At 37.0% G+C, this 16248-nt stretch overlaps 2 protein-coding genes across 5 annotated transcripts in view; one reads left to right on the top strand and one right to left on the bottom strand.

The window, feature by feature from the left end:
• The window catches only part of LOC754534 (serine/threonine-protein kinase WNK2), a 93565-nt gene that overhangs the window by 58975 nt on the left and 18342 nt on the right, over positions 1-16248 (bottom strand). For 3 of the 4 annotated variants that reach the window (XM_030972869.1, XM_030972868.1, XM_030972870.1), the window contains exons 3-6: positions 11134-11309; positions 10551-10771; positions 9521-9678; positions 5737-5825 (exon numbers count right to left, since the gene is read on the bottom strand). In XM_030972869.1, the coding sequence (XP_030828729.1) occupies positions 5737-5825; positions 9521-9678; positions 10551-10771; positions 11134-11309 (644 nt within the window). Of the gene's footprint in view, positions 1-5736; positions 5826-9520; positions 9734-10550; positions 10772-11133; positions 11310-16248 lie in introns of those variants that run through there. The other variant, XM_030972871.1, reaches the window with a different exon arrangement.
• Positions 13620-15770, top strand: LOC100887956. Its single transcript, XM_011681795.2, has 2 exons — positions 13620-14314; positions 14988-15770. Exons 1-2 carry the CDS (start codon positions 14093-14095, stop codon positions 15609-15611), a joined length of 846 nt encoding a protein of 281 aa, XP_011680097.1. The 5' UTR covers positions 13620-14092; the 3' UTR covers positions 15612-15770.

Here is a 16248-nt window from a genome sequence, read left to right as displayed (position 1 = left end):
CCGATTTAATAATAATAATAACAGTGAACAAGCTGTTTTAAAAACCAAAGATGGCAGAATAATCCATTGTCCTCCGAGTCCAAACAGAAATCTGGACATTTGGTCCCAGTTTCTGAGTGGTGAGTTTGACAGTGTTTGAGTTGGGAAACATTTTTACCGACGGTACCATGCCAGCGGCCGCCGCTCTCTCTGGCACGGGTAAGGTTTTTTTTTTTTTTTTTGCGGCCGAATATTTGGGTACCAGAAATCTTACCCGAGTAGTTGTCAACCATGCGGGTACTCGTCGCAGCCTTAGTACAAATCGATGAGAGGTATCAAACAGAGCCATAATTATTTGGGTGAAAATTACATGTAATACCAATAACAGCATCAATGCATAGTATTGACAATAAGTCCTGAAGTCATCCAAGTCCTAGTTCTCCTCACATATTACACTTTTTCACCTGTCTGCATGTGAAATCCTGCTTTAATAGTACATTCACACACATACCCCAAAATGTGTTTATCATTACATTATAAAATGTACAGACCTGTGGAAATGAGCTCACACATGCAGCATGCAAATTGTTTAAATGCACTGATGGAAAAATACTGAGAGATAAAATCCAGCAGCGTAGCTACATTGTACATTGTATCTGTATGCAACTAACCATAGGAAGTTGGCAATCACGATTTCTCAACACCCATCCTCTTGCACGGATATCCGAGTATTTATTAACCCTTGCATCCACATTTTGGTGAAACTAATCAAATCTTTGTCACATGGTGAAAAGGGAGGACTGGAATTTACCCTTTAGATATTTCACGTTCATGAAAATGAAGGTTTACGTATTTCTAAATAATTACAGTAGAAAATTGGGAATGGATTGCAAATAAAATGAATTGATTTGGGTAAACTAAACACAAGAACACTTCTAATGTTCTAATGTTTACAGACAAAAAAGGGAAACAGTCAATGATAAATATGGCAGAATTAAGTAAAGTTTAAATACGAGAAGTCAAACTGAGTGCAACATTTGAAAAAGCTGACATCATTAGGAAAAAGAATCTGCTGGATCCATTTCTTAATGACAGTAAAGATAGCACCACTTTATTAATTGATAATTAGCTCCTTCTAAGACTTGAAACAAACACGAACAGACAATATCTTTTGTTGCCTAATGCCGGTAATTAATGCTTCAGATTATTAATGTTCAATTAATGTAGAAGGTAACATTATCTCAATTTGTCTAAACCTGCTAATGGTTTAATCAGCTAGTTCCTGGTGAAACATAATCTCTTTCTCATTTGTTTTTGTTTTTTCTTTAAAAGTACAATGGTATCGTGTTATCCCAATAATTGTTGTTTGAGGGAAACATGTTTGTACCGATAGCACAGGGGGGGGGGGGGTAAAAAGTCACTTGATAATTTCTATTTCCTTTTAACTTTTAATGCAGGTTAGGATTTACCCATATATCAAAACCGCATACAAAAAAAAGGAGACTTAGATCATATTACAAACTGGTTCCAACCCAAAATTTGACAGGATTGTTATTAAGTGATCATACATGAAATTTGCATTTTCAACTGGCCGAATTAACATGCCAAGAACGTGCACATTTTAGATTTCGCAGATATGTCACGTTCCATTCTGAAATTGCTTTCAAGAGAAGCTGAAGCTTTTTGCTTGGTTTTGAGGTAAGCTATTTCCAACCGTTCACCTCATGATAGAGCTAAGATTGTTAACATCTCTTCCGTTTCTTTTTGCTAGCGGCAAATCCAATAATATCTACTACTGATTTACTGTTTGACAGCCCTTTCGCAAATCTTACATTCCAATCATAAAAGACGTATCCAAATTTCTATTTTGAAAAAGATACATACTACTTTCTAACCTCGTATATTTGACAATGAAATTAATCGTCATGGCAAAGATATTCCCCCCAAAAGTATTGAAATACAAATGCAAAGGAAATGTAAATAATGATATTGCGAGCTCCTAAGCACTGGGAGAGAGTTGCATATTTGAAATTCCATGACTTGGCAGGTATGAAAGTACCCTGCTGAAAATCACTAAGCGTATTATAGTCTAATAGCAACAATCAAATTAGAATCATGAAGCATCGCAATATGATGACCTACATCAGCAGGAATAAACAGGATATTTTCCACATGACTGCAACAACAGCGAATCGGCAAGAGGAAATAATACAAATTTGTATTTTTAGGATCAACTGTAGTATCAAAAGAGATTTCAGGCATTACACAGTGGACAGAATCCAAGGGGCAAAAGCCGCAAAACAATCCTCAGTTCATGATTATTTTATTTTTATGCTGATACATGTACATGTATCAATCTTTGGCATACACCATTCTTGAGAATTTGTGATGACTAAATATATACTCTTTCGACTATCAGCAGAAAAATGTTGCAGTTTTTAGTTCGTTCCCATGCAGTTCTGTTTATTCCCAGAAATACTCACAGTGGGGTGAATCTGTACTATTATGTAGTTACCTATTAAAGATCTAATTTGTAAGATTTGTTACCTAAAACTTCTGAGGATGGTTTATGCGGCTTTTGCCCCTTGGATTCTGTCCATTGTGTTAATGCACCTTCATGCTAGATGAGCATGTCGTTAATTATAACTACAACTGTTAATAGACCATGATGCGTGAGACATGTCACTTCATCCATGTTGATTTATCATTGGCCTACACTGTAGACAGCAAGAGATTTACCGTCAAGCTATAATTATAACGGTTTCATATGAAACTTAATTAGTCCCTCGGTTAATGCTATGCTTTTAACATACATTCTCTGTAGACTTCTCGATGCAATTTAACCCTATTTCAGGAACAAAAGAAAGATTAACTGTAGCCTTTCTTAAGGTTCAACAGCAAATTTGTTTAACCTTTCTACATGTAAACACAAGCAGTGGTGCATTGTACCATAGACGTCTATGATTGTACTGAGGAGAATGTAGAAAATGTGTCAATTGCGCTTAAGTGTAATAAAAATGAACAGGATTGAACTAATATATAACATTATTCATGGTGGAAGTATGGAAGGATTAAATCTTGACCCGATATCTACTTTAATGTTCAATACAAATTTTTGTAGACATTACAACATCAAGTTCAAAAACAAAAGATGAACTGATAAATAGCTCAACCACTGACAAGCGATGCTTTAGTCATTAGCGCCTGCAAGAAGTATCACATGCGGGGATCGATTGAATAATTCTGGCTGGATTCCAAAACTTTGGCTCGACCTGAGGCGATAAAAGAGGGCAAGCGAGGGAAGAGGAAACCATGCAAGGTGAGGACCCGAGGAGAGAACAAAGTGACAAGAATGGTGATGAGCAAAACTTGAACTGGGCAAGAGATAGCCTGATATCCTCTCTAGTCTAAGCTATGATGAGAGCCTAGTCTGGTTACGATGCCCAAATTCAGGGCCTGACAATGATAGGAAACCAGTCCACATGAGCCCTCTAACCCCAAACCTTAAAACAGACAGTGCATGCAAAATACAGCCCATAGAAATTGGATCCCTGCAAAAAAACTCAGAGAGGATGGCTGCATATAAACTGACAACTACAGGGTCTCCACTCCTAACCTGGCAAATTGCACTCTTTAGACAAACTTATTTTCATTTGCTAAAAACAAAGTTACTGTTGCAAAAAAAAATGAACAAGAATGGAAAATTCAAAAAGATTGTAGAGTAGGCGTAACTCATCCAGATCTATCAAACATTCAACTTAACTGAAATTCATGACATTTACTAGTCAAAGGAATTGGCTGAATTCCTTCCTTCGAGCACCTAGAATAATGATTTTGAACAAACCTTTTTTTTCTTCAAACGTTTATTTGTGAATATCAGCATAATCTACATGTAAACAATCTGGACTCAAAGTTGCAACTTCAGATATTGTGATCAATATATACGTTTCATTTATTTTAACATCCGAAAATGAAACCAAAAAAAAGAGAGACTTTGTTTTCAAAGTATGGAAACATATCAGATTTCTCAACTAGATCACAATCACTTTTATTTTTGTTGTACCATAAAGATGTCTCCTAATTAGATCTGACAGGAAATGGGAAGAAGTTATAAATGTCAAATGCTTTTGAATACTACACCCTGAGCCAAGGAATCAGAGAAAGAGAGTTCATCGGAATGACAAACTCATAATTAAAGGTTAATGCACTCATTAAAATTTATTTAAATAAAGTTTTGATAAACAGCACTGCCTGTTTTTTCCCTCAAAAAAAAGAGAGACAAAATATTTGCAATTGTCAACCAAACATTGAAAGCAATCATGCTCAACTTTTTTGTAATATCTCTATTTTTTAATTCCAAACAACACCAGAAAGAAACTTATAGGCCCTAATTAACAAAGGAGGTTTAAATTTAACCCATGGTTTAGATCTTCATTAACATAACCTGTGGTCTAAAATTAGCCAAAAATAAGCGTGACACAGTCAGAGGTCCAATATTAAACGCACGCAAGGCAAGGTATGCTAAATTTGCGCTTATTTTAAACCATGGGTTATGTAAATGCAGGTTTAAACCATGGGATAAATTTTAACCTCCTTTGTGAATTCAGGCCATAGAGAAGCAGAAAAACCAGAAGAAAAAAATTCTCCTTTATTCTGTTTTCAAGACGGATATCAAAACAGATTACATCTATCCCCAGATACATTACCAAAAGGAAGGAAGAGTACCCAACACACATGTATCCAAATCCAAGTCAAGGAAATTGTTTCTACAGTGTTCTTTTATAAATCGAAACAACAACAAAAAATAAGAAAAGGAAATAGACCGTTTGTCAAGGTCATGGATAAGATGGAAATTGTTTTTCACGGTGCGCCTTCCCCAATTGACAAAACTGCATGTTTTGATGAAGATGTGTGCCTTTAAGATGAATTGTTTTTTCCTCCCTATTTCCTCACTGTTATGCCAAAAGGAAACTTGGCAAAATTATAAATGATTGTGTATCTGATTGAAACTGACATTGTATTATCGTGTAATACAAGCAAATAACTTAATCAGATAAAGGTCAAAGTATTTCACACATAGTTACATTCTTTTGATAATTAACAGATTTGGGAGCTATATTACAATAATCCCCTAGCCTTGTCTTCAGACTAAGTGAGTTTTCATCCCTCTACAAAATAAAATTACCCCAAATTTGCATAGGAGTAAGGAGACTATGCCCTATAATTCACAAGAGGGGAGGGGAAGGAGTTAAGAAAATAATATTCTACATTCTGAAGACTCAGTTACTACCTATTTTCAATGAAAGCAAGGGGACAAGATATTGTACATACTCAAAAATAATATAACTCATTTCAATGATAAAGAAGGAAACAAATCATAGCACATGGAAGCCAGGCTACAATTTTCTATGGAATGTTGCACATATGGTGTTCTTTCCTGGGAAAGCATCAAATGGAATTCACCACAATATTAACAATCAATCAAATCAGCAGAAAAGTGTGTCATAGGTACCTGTATCATTGTTTTTATGCACAGAAACGTGAATTCATGTAAATCTACATATTTGGAAAACACCAACAGATAAAAACATTCGGAAAGAAGAGAAACTCATAAAGTTGTTACACACATATTCAAAAATACTGCACTGAAATAATACTGAAACATTTTAATAACATCTCAGTCATACAAATGCCAAAAAACATGTGATGCAATGTTTATTCATCCTGATTTATTGATAATGAATTATGGATACATACCTCTCTGTGTTGTTTGTTTTGGTGCAGCCATCAATGATTTCTTTGATCTTGTTGTCATTGACTTTTTCAAAGCTTTGTGGTTTCACTCCCTGCAGCAAAAAGAAACAAAATCATTTTTTTTTAATAGACATGTACAGCACTTTTCTTTTCAACAAAAAATCAACATATATATCTTGATTTAAATTACATTTGTACAAGTTAAATGCAAAAAAGATTCTGGACCTTCTTCTTACCTACGAAGACATCCAAATCATGAAGGATCACCCTCTCCTACATTGTACATGTAGGTTTCAATGAAGGATAATGACTCATTGGTCAAGTATACATCAATGGACAATATTCCCTGGGGCCCTAATCCTTTCTAATACTTAGGATCCTAAAATATCATTAACCTGGCTCCATAAAAGATGACCTAGCAGCGAGGGTGTTCCTCATGGAATTTCAATTTGTCAACTAATACAACTAACTACGTACTCGAACATCATAACATCTAAACAAATCTTTAATATATTCCTACAAAACATGGTGAAATTTTACAACCAATTCATATAACCGTGTAAAAATCAAAGAATAAACAAATTCTCACCTACAGCCCACTGCTTCCACCCACGCTATTTACACGATAAGATTTTAAATGTACTTTTACCCTAAATTTAGACTGAAAATAAAAGCAATTCATAATAAATTCAATCTATAAGAAAGGTTATGTACTTTAGAGAAAAAATAATCATCACCTTGATCACGCAGCTTTCATCTAAACTAGATGTATAAGCACAATAAGATATTTAATTGAATTTCTACCCTTGATTTAGAATGAAATAAATATGAAGTTCATTACAAGCACAGAGAATAGTCATCACTTGGCCTGGAATAATTGATTGAAAATACATTACAAATGCATTAAAGCGAACCAGACAATTAGATTAGAGTCTGCAGTCTCCATCTGCATGGCCAAGGAAGATGCTTGTGCTTACCGTATGCAGTTCAATTTCACTTTATTAGATCCAGACGGAAATGTGAGTAGACAAGCCAGTTCCCCCTGGCCCTGTTTTTCTATTACTGGCCATCTATCCATCCCAAACCCCCACCCCTCCTGATATGCTGCCTTTCTTCCCACAAATGACCTTCTACATACACCTCTCTAATTCAAACAGAATTACATCACATCTTCACAAAATGAATGTTCTCACATCTATAAGTATTATCTAATTTTGTTGTGCTCTACTGTCTCTACATAATTTTTTGCATTTCATACATTAAAAAAAAAAACCAATATCAAAGTTAAGCTATTAAATAGTTTGTATTTTAAGCGAATTTTTCTATGAACCTGTGCTCCCTCTAAAACATGATCATGCAATTTGAGTTGCTTATAAATCTCCAACTGAAGGACTCAGGCAATCATGTTCTTGTCCCGTATTCTGTTGCAGTCATTTCAAGTGTTATATTGCAGCTATTTTTGTTCCTGCACGAATATTGTGCCAAAAATAAACACAATACCCTACTAGTTATAACCTCAGACAAAAATAAAATCTTCACCCCTCGATAATTCTGCCACCTGATTATCTTACAAGGACTATCAAAATTCACAGTCATGCACATAAAATGTTCAGGGATTAAACAATGTTTTCATCAAACAGAAGTCAAAATAACACCATTGAAATCTACAGTTGCAGTGTAATTATAAACCCACAGACAAGTGACAAGCTATTGCAAGCTGGGATATATGGGAGATAAAGATTAAATAAAAAGCAAAACCATGTTCAATGATTTAAATTGGAATCATTTGCCCTTATAGACAATGAAGTACATTATACAGTGTATGTGCAGTAGTGTATGGATAGTTCCTTGTGAAGTGACTATCATAATGAAAAAGAATTATCCCTCACATTTTTCAATTCAAGGGATCTTAAAGCTTTTGGGTGATTATAAATATGATTTTAAGTCAATTCCTTGAAATCCAATAAAACCATATTGAGAATTAACGCGGCTCTGCATTTATGGACTACAAATTTTCCAAACCAAATCAAACTGTAGTCAGCCACTTGAAAAACTACTTCAAGTTTGTCTCAATAGCAGATGTCTACATGTAGAATGCATCTCTAGAACACCGATCTCAAAAGTGTCATTGTAAAGTCTGAACATGCAGACTATTCACAGCCGTCATAGACTCTCAGGTCCCATGTTGTCATTTACCGAAATGATCTTCATATCTAGCAGGGCACCGTGAGTAAGATCATAAACAACTTGCAATGCAATCAAGCATGCATGTAAAGTACTACTTGAAACCTATGAACTAAGGCCTACTTGTCCAGTCCAGTGTGTTGAGCTTACGTCACATTTCAAATCATGAGGTGACTGCCTGATCCCTTCCCTTATTACCCAATCACCTTGCTCGTTTACTACAATGCCAATGGATGAACAACTCAAGCATCATTGATGATACTTGATAGATGTATAAATGTACATACTGATAATCATAGCATACATCTACATGTAGTATCTTCACAATTCTTACAACATGGCATTGCATTAATTTCTCTATATGTACAGTGTATATGAATCCCTACAAATGAAAAGTGAAAAACATTTCAAGAAGGTGAAAAAGATCAGAATACAATATGTACAAATACTAGCGCGTCAGAGTGAAGACAATCCACCAAGACATATAACTATATGAATAAACCATAGGGACAGTATGGATGAAATGAATGATAGATCGATTAATTCATGATGACAAGTTATTTCAAGCATGATCTCAACATACTATGAATCATTTACACTAGTGAGGGTTCATCCTGTCTATCTGAAATGTGGTTTAGGTGGACCCATGAGGTAATGTAATTTGATGTGCTTGCTAAAATGTAGTGGAGTGTCGATCAGCACTTCTTTCCCCACTGTCTGGTGAATGCATTACAACATCATGACATATTGTTCTACAGCATTGGATTTTAGACTGCTGAGTAGATTTGATCAACAAAACAGCAAATAACTATTTCACTGCCTGTACAGCTATTCTATTATTGGAATGAAAAGTGAAATTACTCAGTTGTACATATTTGGTTTGATCCTAATATAAATCATGTGTGATATGGCACTTCCTCAATGTCCAAATTTGTTGCTTTTGAGACGGTCAATTCAACTCTGAATGACAGATCAAGGTGTTATCTGTTACTTGGAACAGGAACTAGCTATCTTGTCACAAATGCCATCCATTGCGCAGTTCCTTTAATCAACTTCCTGTGACCAAACAAAAGCCAAGACCACAAGAGGAACTGGCTTTGATGATGGCACAGATGACAGAATCTCATAGGTATTGATGAGGCCCCACAAACCTACATTCACATAGCAGACCTGTTCAACACTGTGATACTGACTCCTATGTGAACTAGATTCCATGGTGAGCCATGTCCGATGACAGATGCCACATTAAACTCACAAAGAAACCTTTGATTACTCATCACAGCAGAAACATCAAAGAGATACATAAAGCTAAGGTGCACATCCGGCTATGAAGGTACATTAACAACTATTCAACCACTTTGCTTTGTGTGGAGACTCAGGATATCATTAGTGAATTATCCAGCTGGAAAATGAGCTATATGTATGTTTATCTATTTCTCACATAATAATCCATGAATCGATGACAAAACTCTGTGTGAACACTACTGACAGAATCATTTCATAAATTATAAAGAGGAATAACCAAGAGAAAAATTAATTGACATTCACAAAAGTACTAATTACACAATCAAAGGCATTTCAGCAAATTGATATTCAATCTTACCGTGGTAACTCTTCGGTAGATCTGTGCAGCATTGGAGCACTCTGCGTACGGATACTCGGATGTGGCCATCTCCAGCAAGCACATGCCAAACGCATACACATCGACAGCCTCGTCATAGTGCTCCTCGTACATCTCCGGAGCCATAAACTCGGGTGTACCTTGAATGCAAACAGGAGGGAGGGAGGAGTAGAGTTTGAAAACAAACTTTCTAACCTGTTCAAGGGAGAGAAGGGGGAAAAACACCACGGCAAACGAAGATAATCTGTTAGTTATGGTCTTGAAGGGCTCATGTCGGCTTGCTTCAAATGTAAAGGAAACCTGGTAAAAATATTTCAATGAGTATATAAGATAAAAAGAAAATGTACCTAAACATGAAAGTCAAGATCCCATATTCACAGAACAATTCACATATAACTGCAGTACAAATTTGATCAACTATAAGGGAATAAAGTTGAGTCTCACCTCCAAACTGTCTGTCAAAAAAACCTGAATAGAAATTTACTCTAAATTTATAAGGAGAATGTTGAAATAAGATGTATAAACAATGTTAGTACACATAGTGAATCACAAAGCAACTTATTTTTCCCTTAACAAAACCGCATGAACACTCCTAAACTGAGTTATGGAGAAAAGACAAACAATGTAAACGTTTCCCAGATGTATAGAACACAACAATGAAAATTCCAATTTAACAAACAAGCAAATGAAAGATACATTTTTTTCATTATCCCCATAGAATTTTAGAAATATAAGTAAATACTATTCAATAGCTAAAGTTTAGAACCATTAATAACCATTTTCTGTCACATTGTGGAAATCTAGAAACAAAGTTTTCTTTTTTTTTTCTTTTCTTTTCTTTGTTAAATATGCTTACTGAAACAACATGGATCTAACTTGTCAGTGTACTCGATGGTCGCTCATTAGTTTTAAGCGATATGGTTTCTATTTCCATCAAAGTTTTGATTTTTAAAAACTCAAGTCATGTTCAAATCATGTAACATATCAAATTTCACAATGATTCTTGACTTACCTATTACACTTTTGGCAAAGGAGCTCTTTTTGAGGGTGGCCAGACCCAGATCACCAATCTTGACAGCACCAGAAGTGCCTGTGATGAAGATGTTGTCACATTTGAGATCACGGTGTATGATGGGGGGTTGTCTTGTATGGAGGAAGTGCAGGCCCTTCAGGATCTGACGGCACCAGCTTCGCAGCACACGGTTCTTCACGCCCTTGAAGCGTTTGAGATATCTAAAGGTATGCAAGAAACAAAAGGTGCTCAGAGGTACAGCACTGATACTGCTTTACTGACCCTTAGATGAAAGGGATGAAGATTTGCAACTTCATTGGCAGTGTCTTGCATTGTCTATTTTTTTCTCCGTGTTTTACAACGGTATGCGACTACGCAATATAGATAAGACTGCTAACATTTTACCGTAAATACCATGTATTCCCGAAATGATGTAAAATTATGCACATCCCATAAGATTTGCATCAAAAGCAATCTAATTCAATCAGCCAAAATGGGTCATACATAAATAATTTAGTATCACTAATAAATATACATTTGGTATTATTCAGGCTTCTTAATGACAACTCTGATTTGCGCTTACGTTTTCAAGGTTCCAGATGTCATAAGTTCGGTGACAAGTACTATATGTTTCTTTCCTCTGGGGCTGACTTCTTCCCAGTAGTCATAGAAGCTAACAATATTTGGATGACTGAGTCCCTTCAGCATCTCGGCCTCTTCTTTGAATCTCTGCCGCTCAGAACGACTCAGCTTGCGCTCCTACAGAGGTTGGTTGGAATCAAAGAAGTTTAATTAAATTGTGAGTTCAAACAGTATATTCATGTACTTGATTGAACAAAACTATTGATAAGACTTCTCTTTATACAAAGACAGTTCATACATGTACATGTATATTACATAATTAATTTAACTAATGATGTTCTTATTATTCAATAAACATTTACTTCCTTCTTATAATCAAAATGAACATGCATGTACATGTACCTTGAAATATAAAACCCTAAAAAAAGTTTGGACACTCAAGTTGGATCGATTAGCGCTTTTATCATGACAAAATCATTATTTTGATTATTATCAATAGACAGTGTGATAATTCCTTTTTAAAATGACTGAAAAATAATAACAAATCGGGTATCATTTTTAAAAGGAATAAATTCACTACATACAGTGTAATAATACTAAACATTGCAATGATTATGCCATGACAAGAGAGATGCAATCGATCATGTACTTGAGTTTCCAAAAAAAATTGAGGGGTTTATTTACAGTGTAGGAAGGAGACAAATTAAAAGGGCCGTCACAGAAGTGCATCAATTCAAAAGTATTAGTTATATTGTCTGGGACTAGACTACCATTTATATTTTCAACCATAAGATTGATCCTACAATACATGTACATGTAGTCAAGTGGTAAACCAAGGACATTTGGTATTGACACACAATGGTAAACATGTACAATGCAAGTGACAAAACTGAGTCACCTACCTAAACCTAATTGATTCTAAAACATGAAAATTACTTTCTAACCCAGAATGCTATTGATTTCAGATGTACCATAATGGCAAGGAAAAAACAATTCCCAAATCATGAATGCAAAATAAAAATGTACTGTCGCATACACTGAACTGTAACTGTAAGCAACGTGTACATGTAGCCTACAATGTACATGAACATATTACATGTACCTGAATAAATTGTATGCAATTTGTACAAGTACATGTAAATGAGCATGCTTAGTTAGGAAATTCACATAAAGAAAGCAAAATTGATCAAGGCTGCAAATTGTATTGCAGATGTACATTTACACATGTACATTGCACATGTAAGTAAGCCGATATTTAGGTGAATGTGCATCAATCTGCCTCAAATCAGTACCGATGAGACGTATTGTACATGTACATGTACCACTTTTTAATCTGTATGGACACAAAACATGACTGTTCCAGATGGTAATGTATTTGAACTGCTTATGGCTCTTCAGCAGAATCTCAGTTCAAGAGAAACACCAAGATGTTTTCCCCATATGGCACAGAGATGTAATCAATCCCTGCCTGCATGATGCTGACAACGTTTAAGTTTCAGGACATTGGTATTGGTCAGAGACTTTGTGAGACTTATGCTTGGAGCATGTCATTGGTTGAAAATGTTCAAGAATGACAGTTTGGATTTATCTGTCTAGCTGTTTTGAATAAACAAGTAGTTCACTATTTTAGATCTGTATGCATGCATTCCAGTGCATACAGTTATTTCTTACTTTTGTCAATGCAAAATGACTCCCACCATAAGGGGGAAAGGGGGAAGGGGAGGGGGGAGCGGTAAATAAGCTTGATGAAAAATCACGTCAATTTAGTCCATTGTCCACAGTTGGGAAAATTGAGAAAGTGCTGTCAAAGTGCATGCATAAGTTACTATGTACAAACACTGTACTTGTACAGTACCACAATGTTTAACTGTACATTTGAAATGGTACAGTATGTTTTACAAAAAATAGTCTCAAAGCTGGTGTAATCGGGGAGATTAGAGATTTTATCCATATCACACCCTGATGTAATACAACGTTGACAAAATCAGTGTGTACATGTACATGTACCAGGCCTTAAATTAATCGACGGCCATCGACGGCCAGGCCGTCGATGCCCCTATGACTGGCCGCGGTGCCCTCCCAAAAAAAGATATATTCACGGCCAAAAAGGCCGTGCCCTTTTTTTCAAACTGGCCGACGTGCCTTTTTTTCCAACTGGACGTGCCCTTTTTATTTTAAATTTGCGCACATAAAACCACCAATTACGCCCATAATCATCTAAAACTAGACGGCAAGGCGCAAGTGTTTTCCGTGAAAATGCGCCCATAAATTATTAGAACAGTAAAAATACACGAATCACGAACAGTTTGCCGCCCACGAGCTCTCTTCTAGCTTCGTATTTAGTGCTTTAATAAGGCGCAAGTGCCATGAAAATGCGCCCTTTGTTATTATATAGGCAATGCGCTAGCGCACGTACGTACGTACGTTCATATTATGCGATCGCATGATATGCATATGGTGCATGCTGTTGACGCACGCAAGAAGATAGGTACCCCTATATAGGAAGTGTTAATTGGCATTTCCGGTTAATTAGTTAATCCTTCCGGTTAATTAGTTAATCCTTCCGGTGACTTCCGGTAAACAATAGGGGAGTGTTAATGAGTTAATTGGGGTGTCCTTCCGGCGGAAGTTACGTAATGAGGGTACATCCCCTGGAGGGAGTTCTTTTGTTTACATCATTCATTCATTCATGGAGAGGTGGAGGATGGACGTGTGTAGGGTACGAGGGACAAGGACCAAATGACCAAACAATGGGCCACCCGGCATGTATGTTGAATGTGTGTGTTACCGACCAATGAGAATGCGAGGATTTTAGAAAGGAAGTGATGTCAGCATAGCGCGCGTTTGTGATTGGACGAGGTTTGTGATGGGCGGCGCCTAGGGGGTGTAAGGGTATATAACGTGGGCGAGTTCGCCTCATTTTCATCATAGACATCAGCGCTAAACAATCACGAATCAAAATGGCCGCCACACCAACAACACCAACCGGACCCTTCGGACTTTGCACATCGACACCATATTCTTCGCCCAACATGATGATGAGTACTCCACGTGTTAAGAGGGTACCAGCCAACGACTTTGATGCCGTGGCTCGCCCATCTGTCAAGGCCAGAGTTGAGATGGCTATCCCACCAACACCCTTGACGCCCGTAGGTCTACCGGGAAACATCTTGGCACTGAAGGTATGTACTCTTGCCATACGTTTTATTTTGTTACTTGTCATTTTTTTTTTTTTTAATCATTATTTTTTTTTTTAAATGTAATAAGATAGCATAACTTTAATCAATTGCATGGGTGGGTGGAGGGTACGGGAGGATGCATGAAGGAATTAGATAATAGTGGCATGCTCAATGATGGCAATGATACTCATAGTTGTTTGTATTTTTTGTGTTTCATTCAAATTAGGATCTGAACGGCGAGGGTAAAGAAAATACGTACAAGGTGCGGGAAGAGGCGGGTTGTCATCATGGAATTGAAGAGAGTTTTGAATTGTTTGAATTTGAATCTGGGTCAAAACCATTCCATTTGGGTGGGCAACGTTATGCGGTGGTCAAAAATTACAGGGGTGTCACGTACATTGCCATTCGGGAATATTACAAAGACAAAAAGAGCAAAAATACCCCCGATAGGATGTTACCGGGTATCAGGGGAATCAATCTCACTGCAGACAACTGGTGGCAAATGACAAAATCCATCATGAGCATCAGCGATGCTGTCCGTGCTAAAATCAAGGAAGACAAAGATTAGATTGATTACCATTCTGATTTGAATAAGACAAACAAAAAAAAAATGAAAAAAAAAATAGAAATTATATATTACACCGCATTGACACCCACTCTCTCACCCGCACCTTAGGATGCCATCTACCAACTGGAACAAGAGCTGGAGAGAGAGGATACGCTCCCCTTCGAACCCACACCCAGCGTGAAAGCTCCAACACCAAGCAGCTGGGCACCAAGACGGGAGATGGAGAAACCAGTCAACATAGACATGAAAGACATCAAGAAAGTCCTGACGTACGAAGACAATGAAGATGGTGATGTCATCATGATCGAGGACGATGAGGAGGAAAGGGAGGAAGGAGAGATCATCGAGATGGAGGCATCTCAAAGGCGCGACATCAGCGAAGACTTGCCGGTGGCACCTGTCCTCATGGCCGTGAAGGCCCTCTCCTCTATCATTCATAGCCTGGTCCGTGATGGATGTCAGGGGTGCCAAGATGATGAGCCAGGCCAGGAGGGCCATCAAGGATGCCTCTACATGGAGTGGCCGGAAAAAGTGGATATTTATTTCGAGGGTGCCCTCAAGCAGCTCCATGAAAGAGACTTTTTACATTTTCTGTGGTCTGTCTACAACATGCCCATCATGTTCGAGGAAGACAGAGAAGTCGCGATGGCCGAGGCCGTGGAATTTTTCCACTTTAACTTAAAAGACGAACAAGTAAAGGAGTTCATCAAAGCCAAAATGATGCGTTTGTAGCATCTCTTCTCTCATTGAACACTGTCTACTTGCTGATATACGAACTGTTTGAAGAAAGACATATATATTTGCTTCTGATATTTTGATTTTTGATTTCTCTCCTTTTTCTTTTTATGTTCGGATTTTGAACTATTTATTAAAATGTTGGTTAAACTGAAATTTTTATTCTCACCATGTTGTTTGTTAATGTTTTCTAGTTATAAGAGATGGGTCGTGTGGTGATTGGTCATTGTTGGTGAGTGACGGATAAAGATTGGTCGTTGGTTAAAAAATTAGGATGGATGAGTACTTGAAAAAGATTTATGGAGATCCTGAGAACGAGGCGGGTTTTGGGGGAGTTGAGAAGTTGTACCGTTATGTGAAGAAGGATGGAGTGTATAACTTAACACGTAAACAAATACGAGAGTGGTTGGAGGGCAATGAGACTTATACCTTACATCGTCCTGTTCGAAAGAAATTTGCAAAGAGTCGAGTCATGGCGTATGCGATGGATGAATTGTGGCAACTTGATTTGGTAGATATGGCTTCTTTATCCCGATACAACAAAGGGTACAGATATCTTTTGACTTGCATCGACGTATTGTCCAAATTTGCCTGGGTAGTTGCTCTCAAAGATAAAACGGGAAAGAGTTTGGTG

Source organism: Strongylocentrotus purpuratus, unplaced genomic scaffold, assembly GCF_000002235.5.
Source record: "Strongylocentrotus purpuratus isolate Spur 01 unplaced genomic scaffold, Spur_5.0 spur5_scaffold_6, whole genome shotgun sequence".
Classification (NCBI taxonomy): domain Eukaryota; kingdom Metazoa; phylum Echinodermata; class Echinoidea; order Camarodonta; family Strongylocentrotidae; genus Strongylocentrotus; species Strongylocentrotus purpuratus.
The sequence above is the reverse complement of the archived record's forward strand: the minus strand, read 5'-3'. Positions and strand labels throughout refer to the sequence as shown.

What these genes read in the sequence shown, in the direction of transcription:
- LOC100887956 (XM_011681795.2), top strand. Translation starts at nt 14,093, where the DNA reads ATGGCCGCCACACCAACAACACCAACCGGACCCTTCGGACTTTGCACA. An exon ending in GAAACATCTTGGCACTGAAG is followed by an intron (nt 14,315 to 14,987) that starts GTATGTACTCTT and finishes CCCGCACCTTAG; the next exon opens with GATGCCATCTACCAACTGGA.